Raw genomic sequence first — 22658 nt, 5'->3', positions numbered from 1 at the left:
TGGCGGCGGCGGCGTATGGGGCGGCCGCACGGGCCTTATCTTGAAAGCGATCCACAAGGTGGCAGAGTGCTTGCTGCTGCAGGTCCTATCTTGAAAGCGATCGTCTTATGCGACGGACGGACGAGCTGACGGATGGACGGACGGACGGTTGATCGGTTTTTCCAGTTGGGTAGAAATAGAAATGCTAACACATTTAAATTTTTTTTGGCTAGAGTCCAGCACCGAGCGTCGCAAGAAATCAGAGAGTTCCGATGCTATGGCAGACTTTTTCGATACGCTGATAAGCCTTGCGATCACCGAGAACATGAGAGCAGAGGTCGTACTTTGTAATGATTCATTTTATTTTTCTTGCTTATCATTCATCAAATTAATTTCTGCGATAACACCGGCATGGCTTAGCATGTGCGAATGATGATCGGCGAAAAAAGAAACCTGGATTGATATAAAGTACGGTCCCGCTACGCAGAGAGCCCCTTGTTTGCACGTGTGCAAAACATTACCGTGGCTTCGGTAAAACGGCATCTTCCCTCGAAATACCGATCCGTCGTACGTGTTTCGTTCCGGCATAATATGCACATAGCGCGCCACCTTTGACGAAGGCGCAATGTTGCTGTGTACTATAGTGTATCAGAATACTGTTTGTTCTTGCACACTCTATTGTGTACACAGGGTCCGTGAGAGTGCGGATTTCGGTGGGTTTGGTTGAGTGCGGTGCGGTGATGAGGCCCCATTTGTAGAGGGCTCACAAGCGTTTTGAACTGGCGCATCAGACAAATTACTGGCAGCTGCACGCAAGGGCACACTTCAGCTTAATTGGCGTAAAACAATAACGAAATCCTCCTTATGACCTAAAATATGCTTAACTATATCTATTTGTTGGAAATTATTGCTTCGTTAAAAGGTCTTAAATTCATGAGCTTCTAAGAAAATATGAAGGAGCATTATGATTACTTCGTTATATTCATTCGTTCGTTCTAAGCCGTTTTGCTATGACGAGGTTCGCCTTATATCGCGACTTCTGTCTGGTAGCCACCGAGGGTCACAGAACTACTGTTTTAACCAGCTACGATAATATGCGGACAGCAAGGATTCCGCTCACTCAGAACTGCCCTGTTTTTTTTTCTTAGTCCTTGTTTTTTATTCACTTTTCCCAAAAGATTAGTTTCATGCTCCTAAACGAACAGGTGCAGTATACAGGTCAGACTACTAACCGCCTTCGTTAACGCGTCTCCTATTTCCGTGTTCGCCGCTTTCAACAACAATCATTAGTAATAGATATTCTGAAAAATTGGCCGCGTGTGCTAACTTTAACTGTCGAGGAAACTTACGTCATTAGAGTCCGCAGAAAATATATAGCTTTTGCCCACACGCAGCATGGCGACAGTGCCGCCACACTCCGTGACGTCACGCTGCACAGCTTCTTCGTATGCATCCAGGATCGAAGCATTGGCTAGTTTGCGGCTCCGAGCCAACGCTGCTGCTTTCCACTCACCTCCGGCCATTGTGAGAGTGGCAACGGTGTACTCGGTCCTGGTGGAGCCCGCGCTGTTGTAGGCGACTACGAGCAGCTGGTACCAGGTGCCAGGCACGAGGTCGACGATAAGCGCGACGTCACGGTCAGGCAGCACCCTCGAACTCAGCAGTGTCCAATCAGCTTCGTCGCGGGGTCGGTACTGGACGAAGAAATGGCTGATGGGGCAACCTCCATCATTCCAAGCGGCGAGCACCAGGCCCAGGTAAGTCCTGTTTGTCACCACGGCCGCCTTGGCCGAGGGGGCCTGAGGTACTGCAAGCGTAAGCAGTAAAGGCTGGTTCTTAAGGGTGACGCGATGGTGGACGTCTCTGCTGATGGATTGTTTAAGCTGCACAAACGAAGGTGACGTAGTCCTTTTTGTGTCACAGTAATTCCATTTTGTGCAGAAGGTACATACTAGGAATGTGTGTGTGTTTAAGGGGTTGGCCAAGAATATTGCAGTACAATGAGAAAAAGTGCCCTTTCCCAGCTTTGCTTTATCATATCCGTGTTCTTTTCCGCAGCTTGACATTCCCTGCCACAGGACACCATGCGGATGCGCCTGAAACCTTCCGCGAAAGTAGGAGAGCCATAGGCACTCATTGCCTCCTAGTTTTCCTTCGCTCCCAAGGAACGACGGAGTCCAATGATGGTTAGTTACGTAATCTGACTAGAACAGACACATTTACCGTAACGTTGCCTATGGTGAAAACGCAAGGACACCATGGCAGGAGGAAAGATAATGCACATACCTGATCGGCCAATCCGTTGGCATATGGAACATAAGCTTTTAAACTTTGCCTCTCGCCTTTACTTGTAAAAGTCGAAAATTAGAATCATTAAATTGAACTAAACAAGCAGGACAAGCAAACATCTTCTAGGTACAGACCTAAGCTAGCGTCAGCTGTCTAGAGCTGGTCCGCAATAATTTTAGAAAGAATGGTTAACTGATGCTGGAATCTTTCCAGACATCAGTCAACTCTACAGAAACGTACATGAAGACACTAAGAAACTTTGAATGAAGTCTCTCTGCCGGCTGCCGTTCCGGCCGGCGGCTCAATGACGATATCTTTCCCATTGCTTAACTAAAACGATGTTTCGTGCTTTATCGTGCATTATTTATTAAACTCAATAGTATATACATTGGGCCGGCTCACCACTGACACAGTTTCACCGAAATAAATCTATCCTATTGATGCATCGAAAGCGACGTCCGCTTCGATATGATACGTGACATCCGACATCAATGTTTGACGCCGTGTCCGATGCCTGTGTTCACCCGAATGAACCAGATGGAGGTCAAGGCAAAACGCGTTGGTGCACTTCACAGCTAGAACTGCGAAATAAGGTGACATTGCTGCCCAGAGAAGGCCTAAATGCCTACCGCACAGTGGACATGATACTGAAGGTTATATTTCGCTAACGCGGTGTGTGTCGCACAACGCGAGCAGAGTGTCGAACCTAAACTTATTTTCAGCTCCGATTTTCGTTGCGATTCAGCAAAAACGGTTCACTTCTGATTCAACTACGGAGCGAAAAAGAATGTTTCAAAACAGTTTGAATCAGTTCCAACTGGTTCAAATTGATTTGCATAAGTGAAAGACATTTATAGAAAAACAGCGTGACCTTATCTTGTACAAAAGTTGGACGCTGCTGCTTCGGAAAAATTACGTGTATGAGCGGACTTAGGCTTGAGGCCGGACGTTGTAGTTGCAAAAGAACTATGCACATCCAACATCAATGCTGGAATCTATGTGAACCGAAAGAAAAATTGTGAAAGCCTTAATTGCTCGCTTTGTTGATATTGTTACGAAGGAAGACGCAGATGAAAAGCTATATAGAAGTATATTTACAAGAAAATACGTCGCGCTTGGCCAAGAGGCAACAGCCCGCGTTAGCCTCTAATCGTCGTCGTCGTCGTCTTCACACTTCTCGCCTCTTCGCGATAGCAAATACTGTTCCGTAGCACTACCCCCGGCGGCAAAAGTGCCGTCCCGGAGCGACTAAAGGCCGGACTCGGAAGCAGTGTAGTTGGCCTTGAGCCTACTGACATGCACTGCATCACTAGATGCCAGAGGAGAGGACGAGGTTGAACCCACAGGAGCAATTTCGTACGTCACAAGCGTCACCTGGCGCAGCACGCGGTAGGGCCCTGTGTATCGCAAAAGGATCTTGTCTGAAATCCCGACGTGACGAGAGGGCAACCACAGGAGCACGAGCGCACCAGGCGAAAACTGTACATCACGATGGCGGGCGTTGTACTGACACTGCTGAGTGGTTTGCGAGTCCGTCAGTCGAGCACGGGCAAGCTGGCGTGCATGGTCGGCGAGGGCGATGGCGTCGCGCGCATACTCGCTTGTTAAGTTCGCAGCAGGAGGAAGTGCCGTGTCTAGGGGCAAGGTCAGTTCGCGACCGTACAGTAGATAAAATGGAGAAAATCCGGCGGTGTCGTGCCGGGAAGAATCGTACGCAAATGCGACGTAAGGAAGGGCAATGTCCCAGTAGTGGTGGTCCTTGGAAATGTACTTGGACAGCATATCGGTAAGAGTACGATTTAACCGCTCTGTCAGACCATTGGTTTGAGGATGGTACGAGGTAGTCAGCTTGTGTTGAATGGAGCAGGAATGCACAATGTGGGCCATAACTTTCGAGAGGAAGTTTCGACCACGGTCAGTAAGCAGCTGTCGAGGGGCGCCATGAAGCAAGATGTCACGCAAGGGAAAGTGCGACGTCAGTGCCGCAACTGGTAGGGAGAGCCCGCGTGATAGCGTATCGGGTGGCGTAATCAGTTGCGACGGCTACCCATTTGTTCCCAGAGGATGACGCGGGAAAGGGACCGAGGAGGTCTAATCCAACACGAAAGAGGCAATATCATGACCGACTGAGGGCGCAGCAAAATTATCTTGTTGGACGAACTGTTGTTCATTGGCCCTTACCAAGTGGTCAATGCCTGCCGTTCGCAGTCATGCTAAGGACAAGCAACACGTATGCGATTCGCTGTCTCAGGGCAGGCACTTTGCACGCATCACAGTCTGACGAGTCCGCGTGTCGAATGCAATGAAACTACTCTCACGTCAAGGGATAACGTGATCTTAGCCTGTGGAGCAGGGTCGCGTGGCTACTTTGTATCCCCCACGGCGTCATAAATGCTCCCTGGAGATCGAGCCTATAACGTGTGTCTGTCGCAATTTGTTGTTGTTGTTGTTGTTGTTGTTCGCATAGCCTCGATGAAAAAAAATGTAGTAGTCCGTCCTTGAGAATGGCGTGGTGGAAAACATGTCGTCTAATAAGGGCATTTCTACTGTTGTGTCAGCAAAATAATTCCCGTATGCAATACGGTGTCCAAAGTGAAGTTCCACGACGTCTACAGTAAAACAAAATAAGAGAGTTGATTCACGATGCAAGCTTGACTTCAACCAACCAGGAAAACAGGCTGGCTTCAAGAATATATAGTCTACAATGAATCGCATCCACGTCATAAATCAGGTAATTGATAAATATACCGAGTACAGTCAACCTCTCTCTATCGTTGTCGTAGATTATGAAAACACATTTGATTCAGTAGAGATACGAACATGCATGGAGGCATTGCGTAATCAAGGAGTACAGGAGGCATGCGTGAATATCTTGAGAAATACCTATAAAGATTTCACCTCCACCTTGGTTCTCCGCACGAAAACTAGAAAATTACCTATCGAGAAAGAAATCAAGCAAGGATACACAATCTCTCCAATGCTATTCATTGCATGCTTAAAGGAAGTATTTACTCTATTAGGCTAGAAAAGCTTAGGACGGAGGATCAACGGTCAATATCTCAGCAACCTTCGGTTTGTAGATGACACAGTCCTGTACAGCAACACTGGGGATGAATTGCAACAAATTATTGAGGATATTAACCAAGAAAGTGTAAGAGCAGGGTTGGATATTAGTGCGCAGAAGACAAAGGCAATGTTCAATAGCCTTGCAAGGGAATAATAATTGATGATCACCAGTCAATATCTAGAGTGTCTGGAGAAGTACGTTTATCTGTGTTAAGTACTCACAGGTGACCCTGATGTTGAGAAGGAAATTCACAGAACAAAAATTAGTTCGAGTGCACACGGCAGGCATTAGGCAATCGTGACCACTGTCGTTCAAAAGAGAAGTGCAGAATCATTGCTTTTTACCAGTGCTAACGTATGGGGCAGAAACTTGGAGGTTACCACAGAAGCTGCAGAACAAATTAAGGACCTCGGAAAGAGCGATAGAAAAAAAATGTTAGGCGTAACATTAGGAGCCAGAAAGAGAGCCGTGTGGATAAGAGATGTACACCACTCAGGGATAGTTCATGTCCTATTTGACATGAACAGAAAAAAAAAATAGATATAGGCAGGTCATGTAATGCGTAGGGCAGATACCCGGCGTATTATTAGAGTTACACAATAAGGGCGAAGAGAAGGGAAGTGCAGTCGAGGACGGCAGAAAATCAGGTGGGGTGATGAAATTATGTAGTTTGTAGGCGCAAGTTGGAATCAGCTAACGCAAGACAGTGGTAATTTCACTTCGTCGGGAGAGACCTTCGGCCTGCAGTGGACAGAAAAGGTGTGATGCTGACGATTCGTAGTGTTGATAAAAAATATTTTTTCCAATTATGCTCCTTTTGCCAACATTTCTTGCTCGTATAACGGGCAATATGAAGAGATGTCGACAGCGTGTCTACAAAACTATGAGTTTTCCTGTCACCTCTCCAAAGATCATACCATTTGGAAAGCACTGTGCGAGGTATTCAACACTGGTTGTTCGCACAATGATTAAAGTACAAAGACCTGCGCCAGCACAACTAGCGATAACTGAGCAGCTTGCATAGGCAAGCGTTAAATTAATTAAGTAAATTATGTGTTTTACGTGCCAAAACTACTTTGGGATTATGAGGCACGCCGTAGTGGACGACTTCGGAGATCTCGACCACCTGGGGTGCTTTAACGTGCACCTAAATCTAAGCACACGGGTGTTTTCGCATATCGTCCTCATCGAAATGCAGCTGCCGTGGCCGGGACTAAATCCCGCGACATTGTGCCTAGCAGCCTAACACCATAGCTACTAAGCTACCACGGCGGGTGTGCAAGTGCTTCTCATGTTCCCAAGTGCGGAAGACATGAAAAAAATAGGTCAATACTCAGTGGTGTGTTTTGTCTCATTTTTTGCAGTTATATAAGATGTTGATGTTTTGTGATCCACAGCTTAAACTAATGCGGATGATGAAAATGCAGAGTGGCTTTTTGGAGGAGCACTGTTACTCGCGCGTGATTTTACCTTCATAATTTTCACTTCATTGCCACAGAAAGTCGCGAGCGAGTATAGTGAATCATTTGCAAGGTGATGGGGTAGATTTTGGGCAGTGACCGGAGGTATGTCTGCGGCGGCTGCTGTTCATCGCGCCCACGCGTCCCCCACGCGCTGCCTCTCATGATATCCCGATTAGCGAGGCAGAAGCGCCACACTTCGCTCAGTTTGCAATGTGCCGCACGAGACACATTCTCCGCGCCAGCCAATATACCTCGAAATGAAACCGTGCGCGGAGCTGCGCTCAAACTTCGTATTTTTGAATCAGCGAACGGCGTGAGCTTCTGTTAAAATTATGCTGCTATTGGTGTTATTGCGTGCCTTCGATAAGGGAACCAACTATGCGCATTAACTAATAGATTTGCACTGTGTAATACTTATATATACCATTAATTTCCATACCTAACTTGCATAACAATTTACATTGGACACTTTGTTAAGAGCGTACATACAGTTGGTTCTCATTTCTGGTAGCAAAAGTTAATCAACACGTGCTCTCAACGACGTTTCGCACAGTGTAATCACGAGAACGCGAACGCCCAGCGTCGAGAAGGTGAGCCCTACGGCTCTCCTAGCTCAAATCTCGCGCCATCGCCTCTCGTCTCGCGTTTCGCCACCTAGGCTTACCGTGGAGTGCGAGATTCAGAGAAAGCCTAACCTGTGCCTTCGGTCATCGCGTGCAGCAGCTCCTCGGGCTCGCTCCGTCCATGGTGGTTGAAGCACAGCACGGAGAATGTGTAGGCGCTACCGCACTCTAGTCCCTCAAACAGGTAGCTCCGCTTGTCGGGGCCCAGGGACACCTCCTTCCACTCGACGGAATCGTGAAGGCGGCAGCGGGCCACGTAGCCTGCATTACACAGTAAGACACATAATGAGAGAGAGGGGGAAAGGAGAGAGAAAGAGAGAGAAATGGGAGGGAGACGAATTGAATGGAAAACACAGCGAGATTAACCGGAGCAAAAGCGCTTCTGGCTTGCTACTCCGAACTGGGAGAAGGTTAATGGAAAAAAAAGGACGAATAGTATAGCAGAGAAAGAGAGGAAACGTGCGGAAAGAAAAATAGAGGGGGTTGGAGAACGGCCTGCGAGAGTCAAAGTGTGTGTAATACGCTGCTGGAACTTAAAAACTCCAATTGAGCCGTGACCGACATCTGGTGTAACGACCTCAAAGGCCGGCATTCCAGGACCGTGTGCTACGAAAGCATATAAAAACTTTACCTGCCACATAAGTATACTGGTGTTGAAAAGTGCTGGGGATGTCACGATAAATGTTGCATAACGGCAGCGTCACTGTTCCTACCTCGCCGTGAATTGGGCAGCAACCATGGTTATTGTTATTAAAGGCTTAAGCATTTCTATGCCTGCACAACGAAGAAACCTGTCCATCCGTCACGTAAGACGAATCGCTATAAAGAAAATAATGTATAAAACAAAGCAAATTCGAAAGGAAAAACATTATCGGTGCTGAGTTTCGAGCCTACGACTCCACGCTCAGAAATCGAGTGTCTTACCTACTGGGCGAGACAGCCACTTCTTTGTCTTTATTGCATATAATTATGAGTAGTGTCATGCCACAATTAGTTACATTACATTTAGACACAGATAAACAATTGACTGTGCAGCATGTGGGGCAGCATGTGGGCTAAACACTCACGCTTGCAGAATGTCATGCCACAATTAGTTACATTACATTTAGACACAGATAAACAATTGACTGTGCAGCATGTGGGGCAGCATGTGGGCTAAACACTCATGCTTGCAGAAGGTGAATATATCTGAGCCATACGAATGTGTTGTATCTGCGGTACAAAACAAATGTTAAAGGAGAGCAGCTTCTACGAAGGCTTTATTGAAAGATTTTGTGATGGTGGAATAAAAGCAGTCGCTAGGAACGCATGGAGAGCCGTCTTAGAGCATTGTACACATTAGGAAAATTATGATTATGCGAAAATTTGATGCAGTACATGGCACATTCGCGGAGCGTTTCGGTAGACGAGGAATGCGCCCTCCGTTGGGGCCTTCCTTCACGGACCGAAATGCCACCGCTCTTCGAGGCCTCGTGCCTGTAACGTCGTGCAACACAAACAGATAAGTAATCAATGAGTTGATAAGGAGTCATCAAGGGTTATAGGAGTCTCAACATGGTTGCTAGCGGTTCGGCACGGATGGATAAGGTGCTAAAGAGCAATAAGCGCCTATATTGGTCGGAGCAATTATGATAAGGTTATCAGGCACCGATAAGAGTCCAGTCAAGTGCAGTAAGGTTGATAAGGACCAATAAGAATTGACAAGGGTCAGATCATGTCCAATGATTGAATAAATACCGATAAGGTTAATAGGAATCGGGTCGATTGCGATAATGTTGACATCGACCGCTAAGGGTTGGCAAGGCTCGGATCGAGTCGGATAAGTTGATAACAACCGGTAAGGGTTGGTAAGGGCTTATACTGCTCGAATCAGGTTTCATAACATCGATAATGACACCCGGCTGCGCGGAGATGAGCAAGCGACACAATGCTTACGCATACTCAAACAACTCCTGCGTGTTCCTGCGTGAATTTTTTACGCGCTTTTGGCAATACAGAAGAAAACATAAGACAAGAGTACAAATTTTGCAACGTGGAATAGTGACAAAAGAGAAAGAAAGTGCACACTTTGCGGGTACGCAAATTTCTAGCATTCACAAAAATATTTGCAGTGACGCGTTCTTCGGCACATGACGCACTCTACATCCTGTTAAAATTTCTTGAGTGTTGTGGGAAAGCAGTAAGAGGGTTTGAAGGCCATAATGTGTGCGAGGCACAAGAATAAAGCCAACCAATGGGCTTGATTTGAAAAACGAATAGCTTTCTTTGTCTCTTTTTGCCCGTTTTCTTGTTTGGCGGTGACCGGTGGTCGGACTTGCGATATGAAGGTGCTGATGGAGAGGGCACATGTTTTCGAGCAATCGAGTTGTGGGGAGGGGCGAGAGAAATGGAGGGGGAAGGGAATGTCGTGCCACAGAGCTTTCATTGTCTGTTAGTTAGTTAGTTAGTTAGTTCGTTAGTTCGTTAGTTCGTTCGTTCGTTCATTCGCTCGTTCGCTCGTTCGCTCGCTCGCTCGCTCGCTCGCTCGCTCGCTCGCTCGTTCGTTCGTTCGTTCGTTCGTTCGTTCGTTCGTTCGTTCGTTCGTTCGTTCGTTCGTTCGTTCGTTCGTTCGTTCGTTCGTTCGTTCGTTCGTTCGTTCGTTCGTTCGTTCGTTCGTTCGTTCGTTCGTTCGTTCGTTCGTTCGTTCGTTCGTTCGTTCGTTCGTTCGTTCGTTCGTTCGTTCGTTCGTTCGTTCGTTCGTTCGTTCGTTCGTTCGTTCGTTCGTTCGTTCGTTCGTTCGTTCGTTCGTTCGTTCGTTCGTTCGTTCGTTCGTTCGTTCGTTCGTTCGTTCGTTCGTTCGTTCGTTCGTTCGTTCGTTCGTTCGTTCGTTCGTTCGTTCGTTCGTTCGTTCGTTCGTTCGTTCGTTCGTTCGTTCGTTCGTTCGTTCGTTCGTTCGTTCGTTCGTTCGTTCGTTCGTTCGTTCGTTCGTTCGTTCGTTCGTTCGTTCGTTCGTTCGTTCGTTCGTTCGTTCGTTCGTTCGTTCGTTCGTTCGTTCGTTCGTTCGTTCGTTCGTTCGTTCGTTCGTTCGTTCGTTCGTTCGTTCGTTCGTTCGTTCGTTCGTTCGTTCGTTCGTTCGTTCGTTCGTTCGTTCGTTCGTTCGTTCGTTCGTTCGTTCGTTCGTTCGTTCGTTCGTTCGTTCGTTCGTTCGTTCGTTCGTTCGTTCGTTCGTTCGTTCGTTCGTTCGTTCGTTCGTTCGTTCGTTCGTTCGTTCGTTCGTTCGTTCGTTCGTTCGTTCGTTCGTTCGTTCGTTCGTTCGTTCGTTCGTTCGTTCGTTCGTTCGTTCGTTCGTTCGTTCGTTCGTTCGTTCGTTCGTTCGTTCGTTCGTTCGTTCGTTCGTTCGTTCGTTCGTTCGTTCGTTCGTTCGTTCGTTCGTTCGTTCGTTCGTTCGTTCGTTCGTTCGTTCGTTCGTTCGTTCGTTCGTTCGTTCGTTCGTTCGTTCGTTCGTTCGTTCGTTCGTTCGTTCGTTCGTTCGTTCGTTCGTTCGTTCGTTCGTTCGTTCGTTCGTTCGTTCGTTCGTTCGTTCGTTCGTTCGTTCGTTCGTTCGTTCGTTCGTTCGTTCGTTCGTTCGTTCGTTCGTTCGTTCGTTCGTTCGTTCGTTCGTTCGTTCGTTCGTTCGTTCGTTCGTTCGTTCGTTCGTTCGTTCGTTCGTTCGTTCGTTCGTTCGTTCGTTCGTTCGTTCGTTCGTTCGTTCGTTCGTTCGTTCGTTCGTTCGTTCGTTCGTTCGTTCGTTCGTTCGTTCGTTCGTTCGTTCGTTCGTTCGTTCGTTCGTTCGTTCGTTCGTTCGTTCGTTCGTTCGTTCGTTCGTTCGTTCGTTCGTTCGTTCGTTCGTTCGTTCGTTCGTTCGTTCGTTCGTTCGTTCGTTCGTTCGTTCGTTCGTTCGTTCGTTCGTTCGTTCGTTCGTTCGTTCGTTCGTTCGTTCGTTCGTTCGTTCGTTCGTTCGTTCGTTCGTTCGTTCGTTCGTTCGTTCGTTCGTTCGTTCGTTCGTTCGTTCGTTCGTTCGTTCGTTCGTTCGTTCGTTCGTTCGTTCGTTCGTTCGTTCGTTCGTTCGTTCGTTCGTTCGTTCGTTCGTTCGTTCGTTCGTTCGTTCGTTCGTTCGTTCGTTCGTTCGTTCGTTCGTTCGTTCGTTCGTTCGTTCGTTCGTTCGTTCGTTCGTTCGTTCGTTCGTTCGTTCGTTCGTTCGTTCGTTCGTTCGTTCGTTCGTTCGTTCGTTCGTTCGTTCGTTCGTTCGTTCGTTCGTTCGTTCGTTCGTTCGTTCGTTCGTTCGTTCGTTCGTTCGTTCGTTCGTTCGTTCGTTCGTTCGTTCGTTCGTTCGTTCGTTCGTTCGTTCGTTCGTTCGTTCGTTCGTTCGTTCGTTCGTTCGTTCGTTCGTTCGTTCGTTCGTTCGTTCGTTCGTTCGTTCGTTCGTTCGTTCGTTCGTTCGTTCGTTCGTTCGTTCGTTCGTTCGTTCGTTCGTTCGTTCGTTCGTTCGTTCGTTCGTTCGTTCGTTCGTTCGTTCGTTCGTTCGTTCGTTCGTTCGTTCGTTCGTTCGTTCGTTCGTTCGTTCGTTCGTTCGTTCGTTCGTTCACGCTATTCCGTTACATTGACAATCATGTTCGATGGTTTCTGCACGTTTTTTTTTTATTTAGACGCAACCACGTGAAGACAACCGGCAATGAAGCCAAGGAAAGAATAGAAGTAGTTACCTGTGGTTGTTCATTGAAATATTGATGGAATACTGTAGTTGAAAATGAAATGAATATGAAAATGAATACAGTAGTTGAAAACTTAGATTTAGCTGCACGTTAAGGAACCCCAGGTGATCAAAATTTCCGGAGTCCTCCACTACGGCGTGCCTCATAATCAGAAAGTCGTTTTGGCACGTAAAACCCCCTAATTTTTACATGAAGAGGTGGAATTGCTCGCTCATGTAATCAAAATGCATAATGAACAAGTAGAACATAAATACAAATCAGCTTTTTAAAGTAATTTCTTAAGGCACATACTGCAATTAAGGAACTGCAGCAAGGTAATTCTTAAGGTGCATTCAATCGGAACCAATCTTGACTATAGCCCTTAACTTGAGATTAGGCAATCAAAAGTGCGGTCAAAAAGCACGATTGTTCTGCTTACTTTTGTAATAAAAGACCTTTAAGTACTGAAGCACAAAAATAATTGGATAGTCAGCGTATTCTGTCGCAAAAATTCCTAGACGCATACCTCAGAACTGGTGTCCTCCTCAGCATTTATTCCAAATGGAAATTCTCTGCGACTGCAGGCTACGATTAAGTAATTGCAGTATGTGCCGTAAGGCCATTAGTTTTAAAGGCTATCAGAAAAATTATGGCAACGTGTCAATCATGCATTTTGATTGCTGTGCAAATAGCATCTGCCGCATTTCATTTAGTGCATGGTTACTCTTTGTTCGATTACTTTGCTCGAACGACGTTGCTTCTTTGTCGTTCAGTATCATCGGTAATGTCAAGTTATCCTAACTGGGCGCGACACAAACAAAAGTGTATCTGCCGGGCAGAAAAGTCCAAACACACTGTTCACAGCTTCAAAGCAATGCGTCATTAGGCCGCAGACTCCTGTCCGCACAGCAGGTGCACAGTTGTTGGCAGCCAGCGCTGTGTGTACGTCTATTTTCGTTTGTCTCTGTCTTTCGCGCGGTTATTATTTCAAACACGATCTACCAACGTGACCAGGCCTCTACCCTTCATAGCTGCTAAATTGCTTGTCAACCATCCTTTAAAAAACTTGAACTAAACTCACGCCGAACTTCAGTCATCGGCAAGCTCTTCCACTGCCAAAAAAAAAAAAAGACACTCCTATAACATGTATTCGAAAGCAACAACGGTTTGCCTGCACGGTGACTTGTCATCCAGGAAGCAAAGCTACGCCATTGCACAAACTTTTCCTGCCGTCACTTAGGGTGTTCTGGAAATCTAATATATGCTCTCTCGTAACCCTTATCTCGCGGCATTGTATCATGCTCTCCTAGGTAAAATGCACCCCAATTTCATGAGTGCTGGGATCTTCTTGGCTTGGTTCAGAATAAGCAGCTCACCATCGACGACCTCGCTTTCTTCGTCCTGTGGCGTCCAGGCTAATTCTATGGACTCCGTAGTCCTCGTTGTCACAGTGACGCTAGGTGGCGGTGGTGGGTCTGCGTACACCGATAGAGCCGCCGCACTGTTATTACTTCGTAAACAATAGGAGTGGCAAGCTGTAAAAAGCAGCAAGAATTATTAGTTACTAACGTTCCTGCTAACATGCTTGCTTTTTACTCAACACATGTTCCTTTGTTAGTACGCTAGAACAACTTCTCAGGCTAACAGCATCCTTGTCCAGCTTGGCCAGCTCCAGAAAAGAAAAAAAAGAAAAAGGTATCGCAGACTTTAATCAACGTAGACACTAATCTACGTGGTTCTTTTCTTCTGACTTAGGTGCCGCTGTATGTAAGGCTCAGTTATAAATAACATCTCACTGGAAAATGTAAACGGAAGACGATAATAGTATGTTTCAGATTATAAAATGTTATAAAAAATCACACTAATGTTAGAAAGACAGAATAATGCATACTTTTTTTACGGCTTTGCATGCAACACACATATTTGTACGAACAACCACAAACACGATTTGTTATACAGAAAACTAATTCGTGCAAGATGTAATAATGTGGTGTCACAGGATCTAGACCGCGATCACTCGAAAAAAAAAAGAAACAATATGAATCTGAAGAACAACAGCACCTGCGACCGCAAGAAATTACGCCATCATATACGACATCAACGTAATCGCCAACAAAGCAACGCAAAAGAAGTACGTCCGCAATTTCTTGTGTTGCACCACCGATTGCCTGACAGATGCACTGTGTTCGTGTAACGAGCCACTCGAATGTAAAAGGGTTGCGCAATCGTCCCACTGACCATGCTCGTGCGTGTGCACGCGAATCTCGTCGGACAAAGGACCCGCGCCTTTGTCGTTGTACGCCTGCACCACGACCGCGTAGGCCGTGGCACGTTGCAGGTCGTCCACCACGCAGCGCGAGACTGCTCCGCCAACGGCCACGTGCGAAGACGTCGAAGGGACGGTGACGGTCTTGAAGACGTAAGGCTCGGTGGACCCGTGGACGCGGTAGCCAACGTAGTAGCCTTGGATTTCACCGTATTGGAGGTGCGCCGGCGGAGGCTGCAAACAGAGCGCGCAATCCGCTTCGAGCAACAGGCCGTATATATGTTGTTCTATCGGATTAACATTTAGAAGGAGAGACAATAAGAATTGAATTGAATTCTGGGGTATTAGTTGTCAAACCCACGATTTGATTATTAGCCACGCAGTCGTTCGGATTAATTTTGACCACCAGGAGATCTTTACCATGCCCCCATGCGCCAGACGCGTTTTCGCATAACTTGAGGCAAAACGCAAGAAAGCACGATGACAACAGAAGGGAACGAAGACACCGCGCGGCTAACAACTATTCGTTCTAACAACAACTTCGTTCCCTTCTGTTGTCTTCGTGACTTTTTGCGCTCTGCTTCAAGTTATGCAGTACCAACTAGCTCACCACTCTGTTCTCTTGAGCGCTTTTGCATTTCGCCCCAATCGAAATGCGCCCGGCGCGGCCGGGATTCGATCCCGCGACCTCGTGCGTAGCAGTGCAACACCATAACCGCTAAGGCACCGTGGCGCGTGACAGTGACTACATTTTAATGTGAAAAATGCAGAGAGGTCGGACGGAGGAGTTTTTTTTTTTTTTTTTGATCTGCTACATAGCGTAGGAAAGAGGAAGAAAGTGAAGGAGAAAGAGAGGGAGTTGGAATGACGATCATAACTAACTATGTACACGTGCGACTTGCAAACGTGTTCTGCACACAGCACACCACCCAGGTCCCAATGTGCAGGCGGTTGTCATGTACTTCCAAAGGCCGATGTCAGATTCAAAGTATGTCATGTACTTCCAAAGGCCGATGTCAGTTTTAAAAAATGCCAAGCACTCTTTTGTTGCTCGCAATGCACATTGCGTTGTTGTCAAACGTCACTAGAATCCTCTACCCCTAAAGGAGTTTGTCGTCCAAACCAGACAATGTGGCGTTAAGCGCCCGTTTACAAAAACTCCCAGGACGCTTAAGCTTCGTCTTTAAGAGTGGAACGCGACAGCATTCAAAGAATGCTGACTGCTTCCCACGATTCCCAGTAACTGCCCCTTATGTAACCGTAATGGTCACCGGGAAACGCTGGCTGCGAGAACTATACACGAAACCGAGCTTCCTGGTAGAAACCCGGCCTCTTGCGTGTGCCAATCTGCTGTTATTGTTTGGCACTTTTAACATTTCACTCTGAGAAGATTTAACATAAAAGGCATGCGCTGTCTGTGTTTTTGTTTGAGGACATTGGTTTGTGGGCTGTCATTCTCAAAATTCCTAGGAATAACACTGTAAAGAATGTAAGACAACGTCTGAGCAATTTTAGAGATATAATAAGAACGTTAGTGCCGTGTGGAATATATACGGCAATTTTCGCTCGCAGGACGGCCGACGCTAGACGCTGGCACCGGATTTTCTACGACACGGGGCCCCTGGCGCTGTTCCGTTAAAATTGTACTCCAAGCCACAGACGGGCTTGAAGGGCGCAGTCCCGCCGCGGGATGTGGGACGGAATAAGAAGCTGTGGCACACCCGACCCCCTTGTTAACGTGCAATTTGGTGTCACGCAAGAGGTAGCGCTTGCACAATTTAAGACATTGGCTACTTTTGGCGCATACGTGTACACGGCACTTGCATCCCAAAAATGAGAACTCCCTATGGAGGTGAAGTAAAGTGCCTCTGGAAAATAAACTCAAATATTCTCAAGTTTCATGGCATTGAGTTGACGTCTTTCTTCACAGCGTATTTCATATTTGCCGCACATTCCCCGAATCTCAGTGGTGTTGCCTCTGGAATTATTATTCGATGTGAAAATACACATATGCAACAGACATACAGGGTAATAGGAAGGGAGAAGACTGGCAATTTCTAGAAGAATTTCTGTCAGAGGTGAACGGTCTGTGCTCACGCAAATGCTATTTTGGCTCAGTAAAATGTCACTATGAGGAATGAACAAACTCAAACAGCTATTCTGAACACGGTAACGTAGGTCGAACAGGGAGAGAAATAGTAGAATGAAGAAAAAAATACTGAAAAACATAAAATAGGTTTTAAATAACCTTTACTGCGCAAAGAAAGGATCAAGTTTATTTTCTGGGGAATAAGTTGCTTGTGAGCATCATCTCGTCACTGCGACTTGTACGTATATTTCGTAGTTATAATAACAAAATTTCGCGAATCGTCACGCTTACCATGAATGCTCATGACTGAGTCCTCATGCTGTACAAGTACAGAAAGAAAAAGGCACGTTATTTTTCAGCATATTCCAAAATATTGGAACACCATCGGTAACAAGTTCATTGACAAGAGTGTTCGTTGTGACCATGAAAACACCCAGACGCTTCTGATTCTTCAGCCTGGACAGACGCTACAGGAGAACTTGTGTTGCTTCGTCGCACAATAACGCAATTTTTTTTATGTTTTCCTATAGTGGGGGGAGGGGGGGGGCTTGTTGCGTATACCCTATACCTTCTCCTACGTTTGAAAGTGCCCATTGGCATCTCCGGCTGCGACGAAACATTGCTGCATTACTTATTGCGGAAATTACGCTAACAAAACGTTCATAATTTTCGCTTTAGAAGAACGTGCTGTTCATGTGGATATCATACCAAACTTTTATCAAACTCTTGTGTGCTTGCTCCCGACACGACGTCGAATGCTTCTCTCTTCAGCCCGCCGCCGGCTGTACTCCGGAATATTTTCTAAGATATTGGGTACATGGCCAGAGCGATTCGCACAATGCGCATTTTGACAAGTTTCTGTGCGCGTCTGCTGAATTTTTCGGGGCTGCGAAAAATTTTCATGCCTTTTATGCGATACGTAGCGAAGGAAAGTCTGTCTTGAGTTGCCGTCGATGGCGAAATTGTCTACGCTGGACAAACAGACATTGGGCACACGGTAGGTTATTTTTCCAAGGTCCCCAGGAGTGATGAAGTGTCTCACCTTCCAGGATACTTCTATTTTTCTTGAGCTGACAGCCGTCACCTTGACACTTTGAGGAGGTGTTGCAGGCACTGCAAATGTAGTAATAAATGTTAACCGGGCATTGGCGCTCGATTAAAAGAGCACATTATGCTACTGTTTTCTGGCCTCACATGCATTTGTTAGACGAAAGCCACTTTTGGATATACAATATTTCTGAATGGTTTCTTGCGTTTGCCAAGAAAACTCAGCAAAATTTTGCCCATATGTCATTTTATAAAGCAGCCTTTCCGCCTGTTCGCATGATCTTTATCGGCTCTGCACGCGAGTAGCAATTTATCGAGATGTTAGAGTTGACTGTTGCGACGAAATATTCGGAATTTTGAAATCAAGCCTTTATTTTCTGTTATCTATTTTATTTTCTCCTTCCTCGTGGACACCGCAAAGAGTATCCAGAAAAATACTTACGAAGACATATGAGCAGACTTCTTTCCTAGGTGAGCTTACTGGCACCCATTAACGCTGGGATTATGCGATGGATTTTTTTTTTTTACACCATAAAGATTTTCCTTAAAAAGTGCTGTAAACGTGGCGAACGTTACATCTTTGCAGATAAGTTTTTCGGCAAGGCAGACATACTTTGCCGCTAATAACGTGAGTATCAGTAAACTAATTAACCCACAATTGGTAATTTACCTCTCGTTCAGAACTTTGGGGCAGTTCTTTAAATGACAAACTTGTCGTGAGGGAAAAGCCTTTGAAACGATGGCTTGAGGGGTCTTTTGCCCCCTTTGCTTGCCACAAAGTCGCGGCCAGTCGCGTCAAATAGTGATACGACACGTTTTGCGTAGCAAGAATCTGCGGCGACGTGCTGCATTCGCAGTTGTCGCGACATGCGCCATTATTAAAACTCTTGTGTTACACTTCGTCAGGGGGCAGTTCCCTTTGACGTAGCTTCCACGTGCGCTCGATTTCGATATTGTTTCGATTGAGCGTTGAAATTCGATAATGAATTTCTCAAGATAGATGCGTTTTTAAGTTCATCTCTTTTTTTAAACAGAGGTGCAATAAAATATGACTGCCTGCAATTGTGCCAAATAAACGACTGCTTCCAAGACTATCGTAAAAAAATGTTTAACAGTTTTTCTAGATAATACTTCTGATACTTAGGTTGTTAGCGGCAAAACATGTCTGCGTCACCGAAGAACTTATTTGCAACAGCGCCATGTTCGCTACGCTCATAGATGTTTTATAGAAAATCTGCAGGGTGTAAAAAAAAGCACCTTGTACACATATAGAGTGTTGTAATCCCCTTCATCCTTTGATAACACTATTGATGTCGCTAATTATTCGGTCACTGCTACAAGTACAAGTTTCACACGAAGCTATAGGTGGCTTAGTGCGAAGCTCTTTTTCCGTGTTCTGCCGCATGTTGTTCACAAGAAAAAAGCTCATTGCTGAAAAAGTTCCCGCAAGATATTATTTTTTCTTTTAGTGGAATATATTTTCGTTTTTCTGAACCTAACAGCCCGTGTACTTAGCACAATTCGACAAATAATAAAACGTTTTCTTTATGGTTTTTTTTTTACGTCTCATCATCCAAAGGTTAAATGTATCCTATCACTATAGGTCTAACTGCAGAGTATTTTACTTGTAGGGTGGCTTTGCAACATCGCACCGTACCTTCTCCGTCGGTGACGACGGTGAGTGCTTCGCTCGGAGGCCCAACCCCGATGACGTTCTGGGCCAGAACGCGGAAGTTGTACTCGGCGAGGGGCTGCAGGTCCTGCACCGTCACCTGGCTCTGGTCCGACTCCGCCACCATTTCGCTCAGCTGTTTCTCCCACGACTCTGCGGAAAAGACGCGCTGCATGCGTCATCTTTCAATGTTGGTTTGGCAATGATATAGGTGGCGGAGCCCATTGAGCCTGAGTGCGAAATATGTCTTTCAAAGCAAGGCTTAACCCTCGTACAAGCCAACCTCGAGACGAAGCTCTTCCTCGACTCCGCCGAGTGGTCTGAAGTGCCGCCCTTAAACTGAGGAGGACACTACGCTTCAAAAACATTCGTCAGTGATTCATACGGCTAGAAGTACCTCGATTAGTGCACTTTTAGTCGAACGCGTTTGTGTAGTTGCCGTGAGCGTCTGGCTAGAAATACTTCGCTCGAGCATCGCCTCGTAGAATATCATCGAAGTGCACTGGCCACTTCAGTTAGAGAAGGGCAGTGCCATCCACTTTCTTAAGCCGAGACGGTGTGTCAAGCAGGGGAACATTCTAGAGTATAACGGGAAAATCTGTTTCATAGCACTGCTTCCGTGGCCAAAACTTTGCCGCTGTGCACCTTAACGTAGCAGCATTCAAACGAAAAAGAGTGGTTATTCGGGCGTCTCTGAATGAAAGTGATTCGCAGAGTGACTCTGGCGCACACTTGCAAGCACACGTGTACCTGAACGCATGCGCGCCAGATGAAAGGATCGACACGCTGCATGAATTGATAGGGACATTTTTAAAATTGTTGCCGTCAGCAATTCCTTAGTGACGAGTCGCATCGTTACAGCGTCCTGACATTGTGAATGTGCCTAGCTGCCGTAAACAACGTGAGCGTTCCTCCACATATGCACTGGCTGTAAACGTGAATAAAAGTAAAACTCATCAATGCTGGAAGCCATAGCCTATATTTTCCTGCGTCGTCACCGTTACAAGAGTGGATCGATCAGCGTGGGTAAATTGGGTTACTAAAACAGGCTAGGCCGTGCATCTGCGGTTGTCTCGGGGCTCTGCCATGCGCCCATGCATTTTCTCCTGAATTCCACATGTCATGCTTTTCACGATTCACGTTGAGCTGGCAGGATGCTCTTCGCGTATACGCTACCTTTAAGAAATCAATAATGCGTTTGGAATGACCTTTTAATATTTATTTACAACGCAGCACAGGGGACCTTCCTGAATATCGCTTTCTCCATCGTCCCAGATTTCGACAGTTTGTTAGATGCGCAGGCAAATAATGATTCTAACTTGAAACTTCTCTCAGGGGAGCGTTTCTTGCGAACGCACTTACAAAGACTTACATTTTCGATCAATCTTACCTGCGCTCCTCTTGTACTGTACGATGTACTTGGTAATCGGGGAGTTGCCATCACCCGGACTCTTCCACAGAATGGTAACAGATCGGCTGAGTACGTTGAGCACTTCCGGTCTTGGAGGCTGTTCCGGCCGGTCTGGTGAAAATAAAAATGGCGGGTGTGTACAACATAAAATCGCCGTTGAATATCCAAAGATAACCCCCTAAGTTCTTAAGAAGGGATTTTTCTGCGCAGTAAAGGAATCCTGACACGAAACTGCTTTTACGGGGTTGACAACTATCAGATAAAGCATAAAACCAGGATGCAACAATTCTGTGTCAGTACTCCTCTGAACGTTGTGTTCAGTGCAGTTTTCAAAACCCTTTGAATGCAAGAGAGCTTTAGAGCGGGTTCGAAAATGTCACTGGAATTTTCGGGAATCGTAGCAGTTTGCCTCAGTTGTCACATACATTTTAAATTGCGCAAGCGAGGAGGTAGGCTCTGCTTGAGAAATATAATAGGCTACAGTTCCACAACACTTCCTTGAAAGTACACTATGCGTCGTGTCCTATTCAGTGGACGTTGCGGCTAGCGAGTTGTTAGTACTTGAATGTTTACGCGCCATGAGGGTATCGATATATGAGAAATAGCAGCACGTAGTATAAACAGTATTGTGTGCACAATAATTCCCACCATGACGGAGTTACTAATGTAAATAAATATAGCATAATTCATGTAACTAAGCTATTGTAATGTAATCAAACGAAGTTTTGTACTGAAATATTCGGAAATATCAGGATGTTTATATCCTGGACAGGTGAACTGCTGTCAAACTGCGTTGTCTCTATCTGTGAGCTTTCTGGTTTGTTCGAACGCGAAAGCGCAACCGCAAACAAGTGGATATGCCAATATAGTTTAGCTGTACCTGCGGATTGTTAGTTCAAGGAACAACTATCTGATTTTCTAACAAGTGGCAAGGTGCAGCCAGCTTGTTGCTGAGGCCTACCTTGTATAGAGAGGTGGGTCACCTGCTCGTCCTGTCCGTACGAGTTTGACACGTCGCACCTGAAGGTGCCGGTGTCGTTCTTCTCGGCGAACAGGATTACTAGTTCCGACCAGGGTGTCTCTTCGCCAGAGTGATCTTCGATCGAGTACCTGCCACCGCGAGAAGCGAAAGCAGCGTTCACGCGTACACGCATACGAAACTGGTTCGCGACGAGATCGAATGAGCGTATTCAAACAAAGTAAACCATCGTGTCTTTTCTGTGGACTACCGTCTGCCTAAGACGCTGTTTTCTGCGACACTGTGAAGTTGTCGATATGGCAGAATGCTCCCAGCTGATCTAGTTCATGATTAAATCTGTTACACTTAATTATTACGCACGTTTTGACCATGTGTAGCGTTCTCAATAGTGGAAGGTCTGCAGTAAGACATTTTTTCTTAAGCAGTTAACTTCATAGAACACATAGTCAAGCCACCCTGCGCAAACCTCACAAGGAACCATTAAGTCTCTCTCTCTCTCTCTCTCTCTCTTTCTCCTGTTCTTGAACGAAGAGCCTATGGCCTACCTGGGACTTGAAAATGATTTAATGGGTTTGCTGTCCTTGGACCAGAAAAATCTGATGGGCTTGTCTCCAGTGGCTTCACAGCGAAGCTTCACCACCTGGCCTCTTGCTGTCGTTTGGGACATGAAACGCTGCCGTACCTTGGCCGGAGCTGAAATAGAAGTTTAAAGTTAAAAAAAAAGGGACCTTGGCTCCGCGCTCTTATACTTTCAATCCACGGTACTTGCAAAGTGTACTTGTTTTATCAGGTGTAAAAGTTGTTGGGACGTCCTAAAACTGCGATTTCGCCACTAATGTTTTAGTGTTGTGAATATAACAGTAGCTATAGGTTTCTTCATGGGGTTTGAGCTGTGTACATGGCTAAGCGGTCTTGGTTTTGTCTCACAGTCAGGTAAGTGATGTCGATAATATTTCTTGAACTTGAGGGCTGCATATGCTCCCGGTAACGCAGAATCGCGATCGCCATTAAATACAGAGAAAAATAACAGAAACACATAAGGCTTAGAGATTTATAACAGTATA

At 46.0% G+C, this 22658-nt stretch overlaps 1 protein-coding gene across 1 annotated transcript in view; it reads right to left on the bottom strand.

Moving 5' to 3' along the window:
• LOC142578338 (cell adhesion molecule Dscam1-like) overlaps positions 1-22658 on the bottom strand; it is a 170749-nt gene that overhangs the window by 8675 nt on the left and 139416 nt on the right. Inside the window, exons 13-21 of the mRNA XM_075687735.1 lie at positions 22140-22287; positions 21577-21725; positions 20595-20726; positions 19190-19357; positions 17528-17598; positions 14369-14630; positions 13507-13605; positions 7494-7682; positions 1493-1786 (exon numbers count right to left, since the gene is read on the bottom strand). Of these exons, the coding sequence (XP_075543850.1) occupies positions 1493-1786; positions 7494-7682; positions 13507-13605; positions 14369-14630; positions 17528-17598; positions 19190-19357; positions 20595-20726; positions 21577-21725; positions 22140-22287 (1512 nt within the window). The remainder of the gene's footprint in view (positions 1-1492; positions 1787-7493; positions 7683-13506; positions 13606-14368; positions 14631-17527; positions 17599-19189; positions 19358-20594; positions 20727-21576; positions 21726-22139; positions 22288-22658) is intronic.

The sequence above is a fragment of the Dermacentor variabilis genome, chromosome 4 (assembly GCF_050947875.1).
Source record: "Dermacentor variabilis isolate Ectoservices chromosome 4, ASM5094787v1, whole genome shotgun sequence".
Lineage (NCBI taxonomy): Eukaryota > Metazoa > Arthropoda > Arachnida > Ixodida > Ixodidae > Dermacentor > Dermacentor variabilis.
This window is presented reverse-complemented; position numbering and strand designations above follow the sequence as displayed.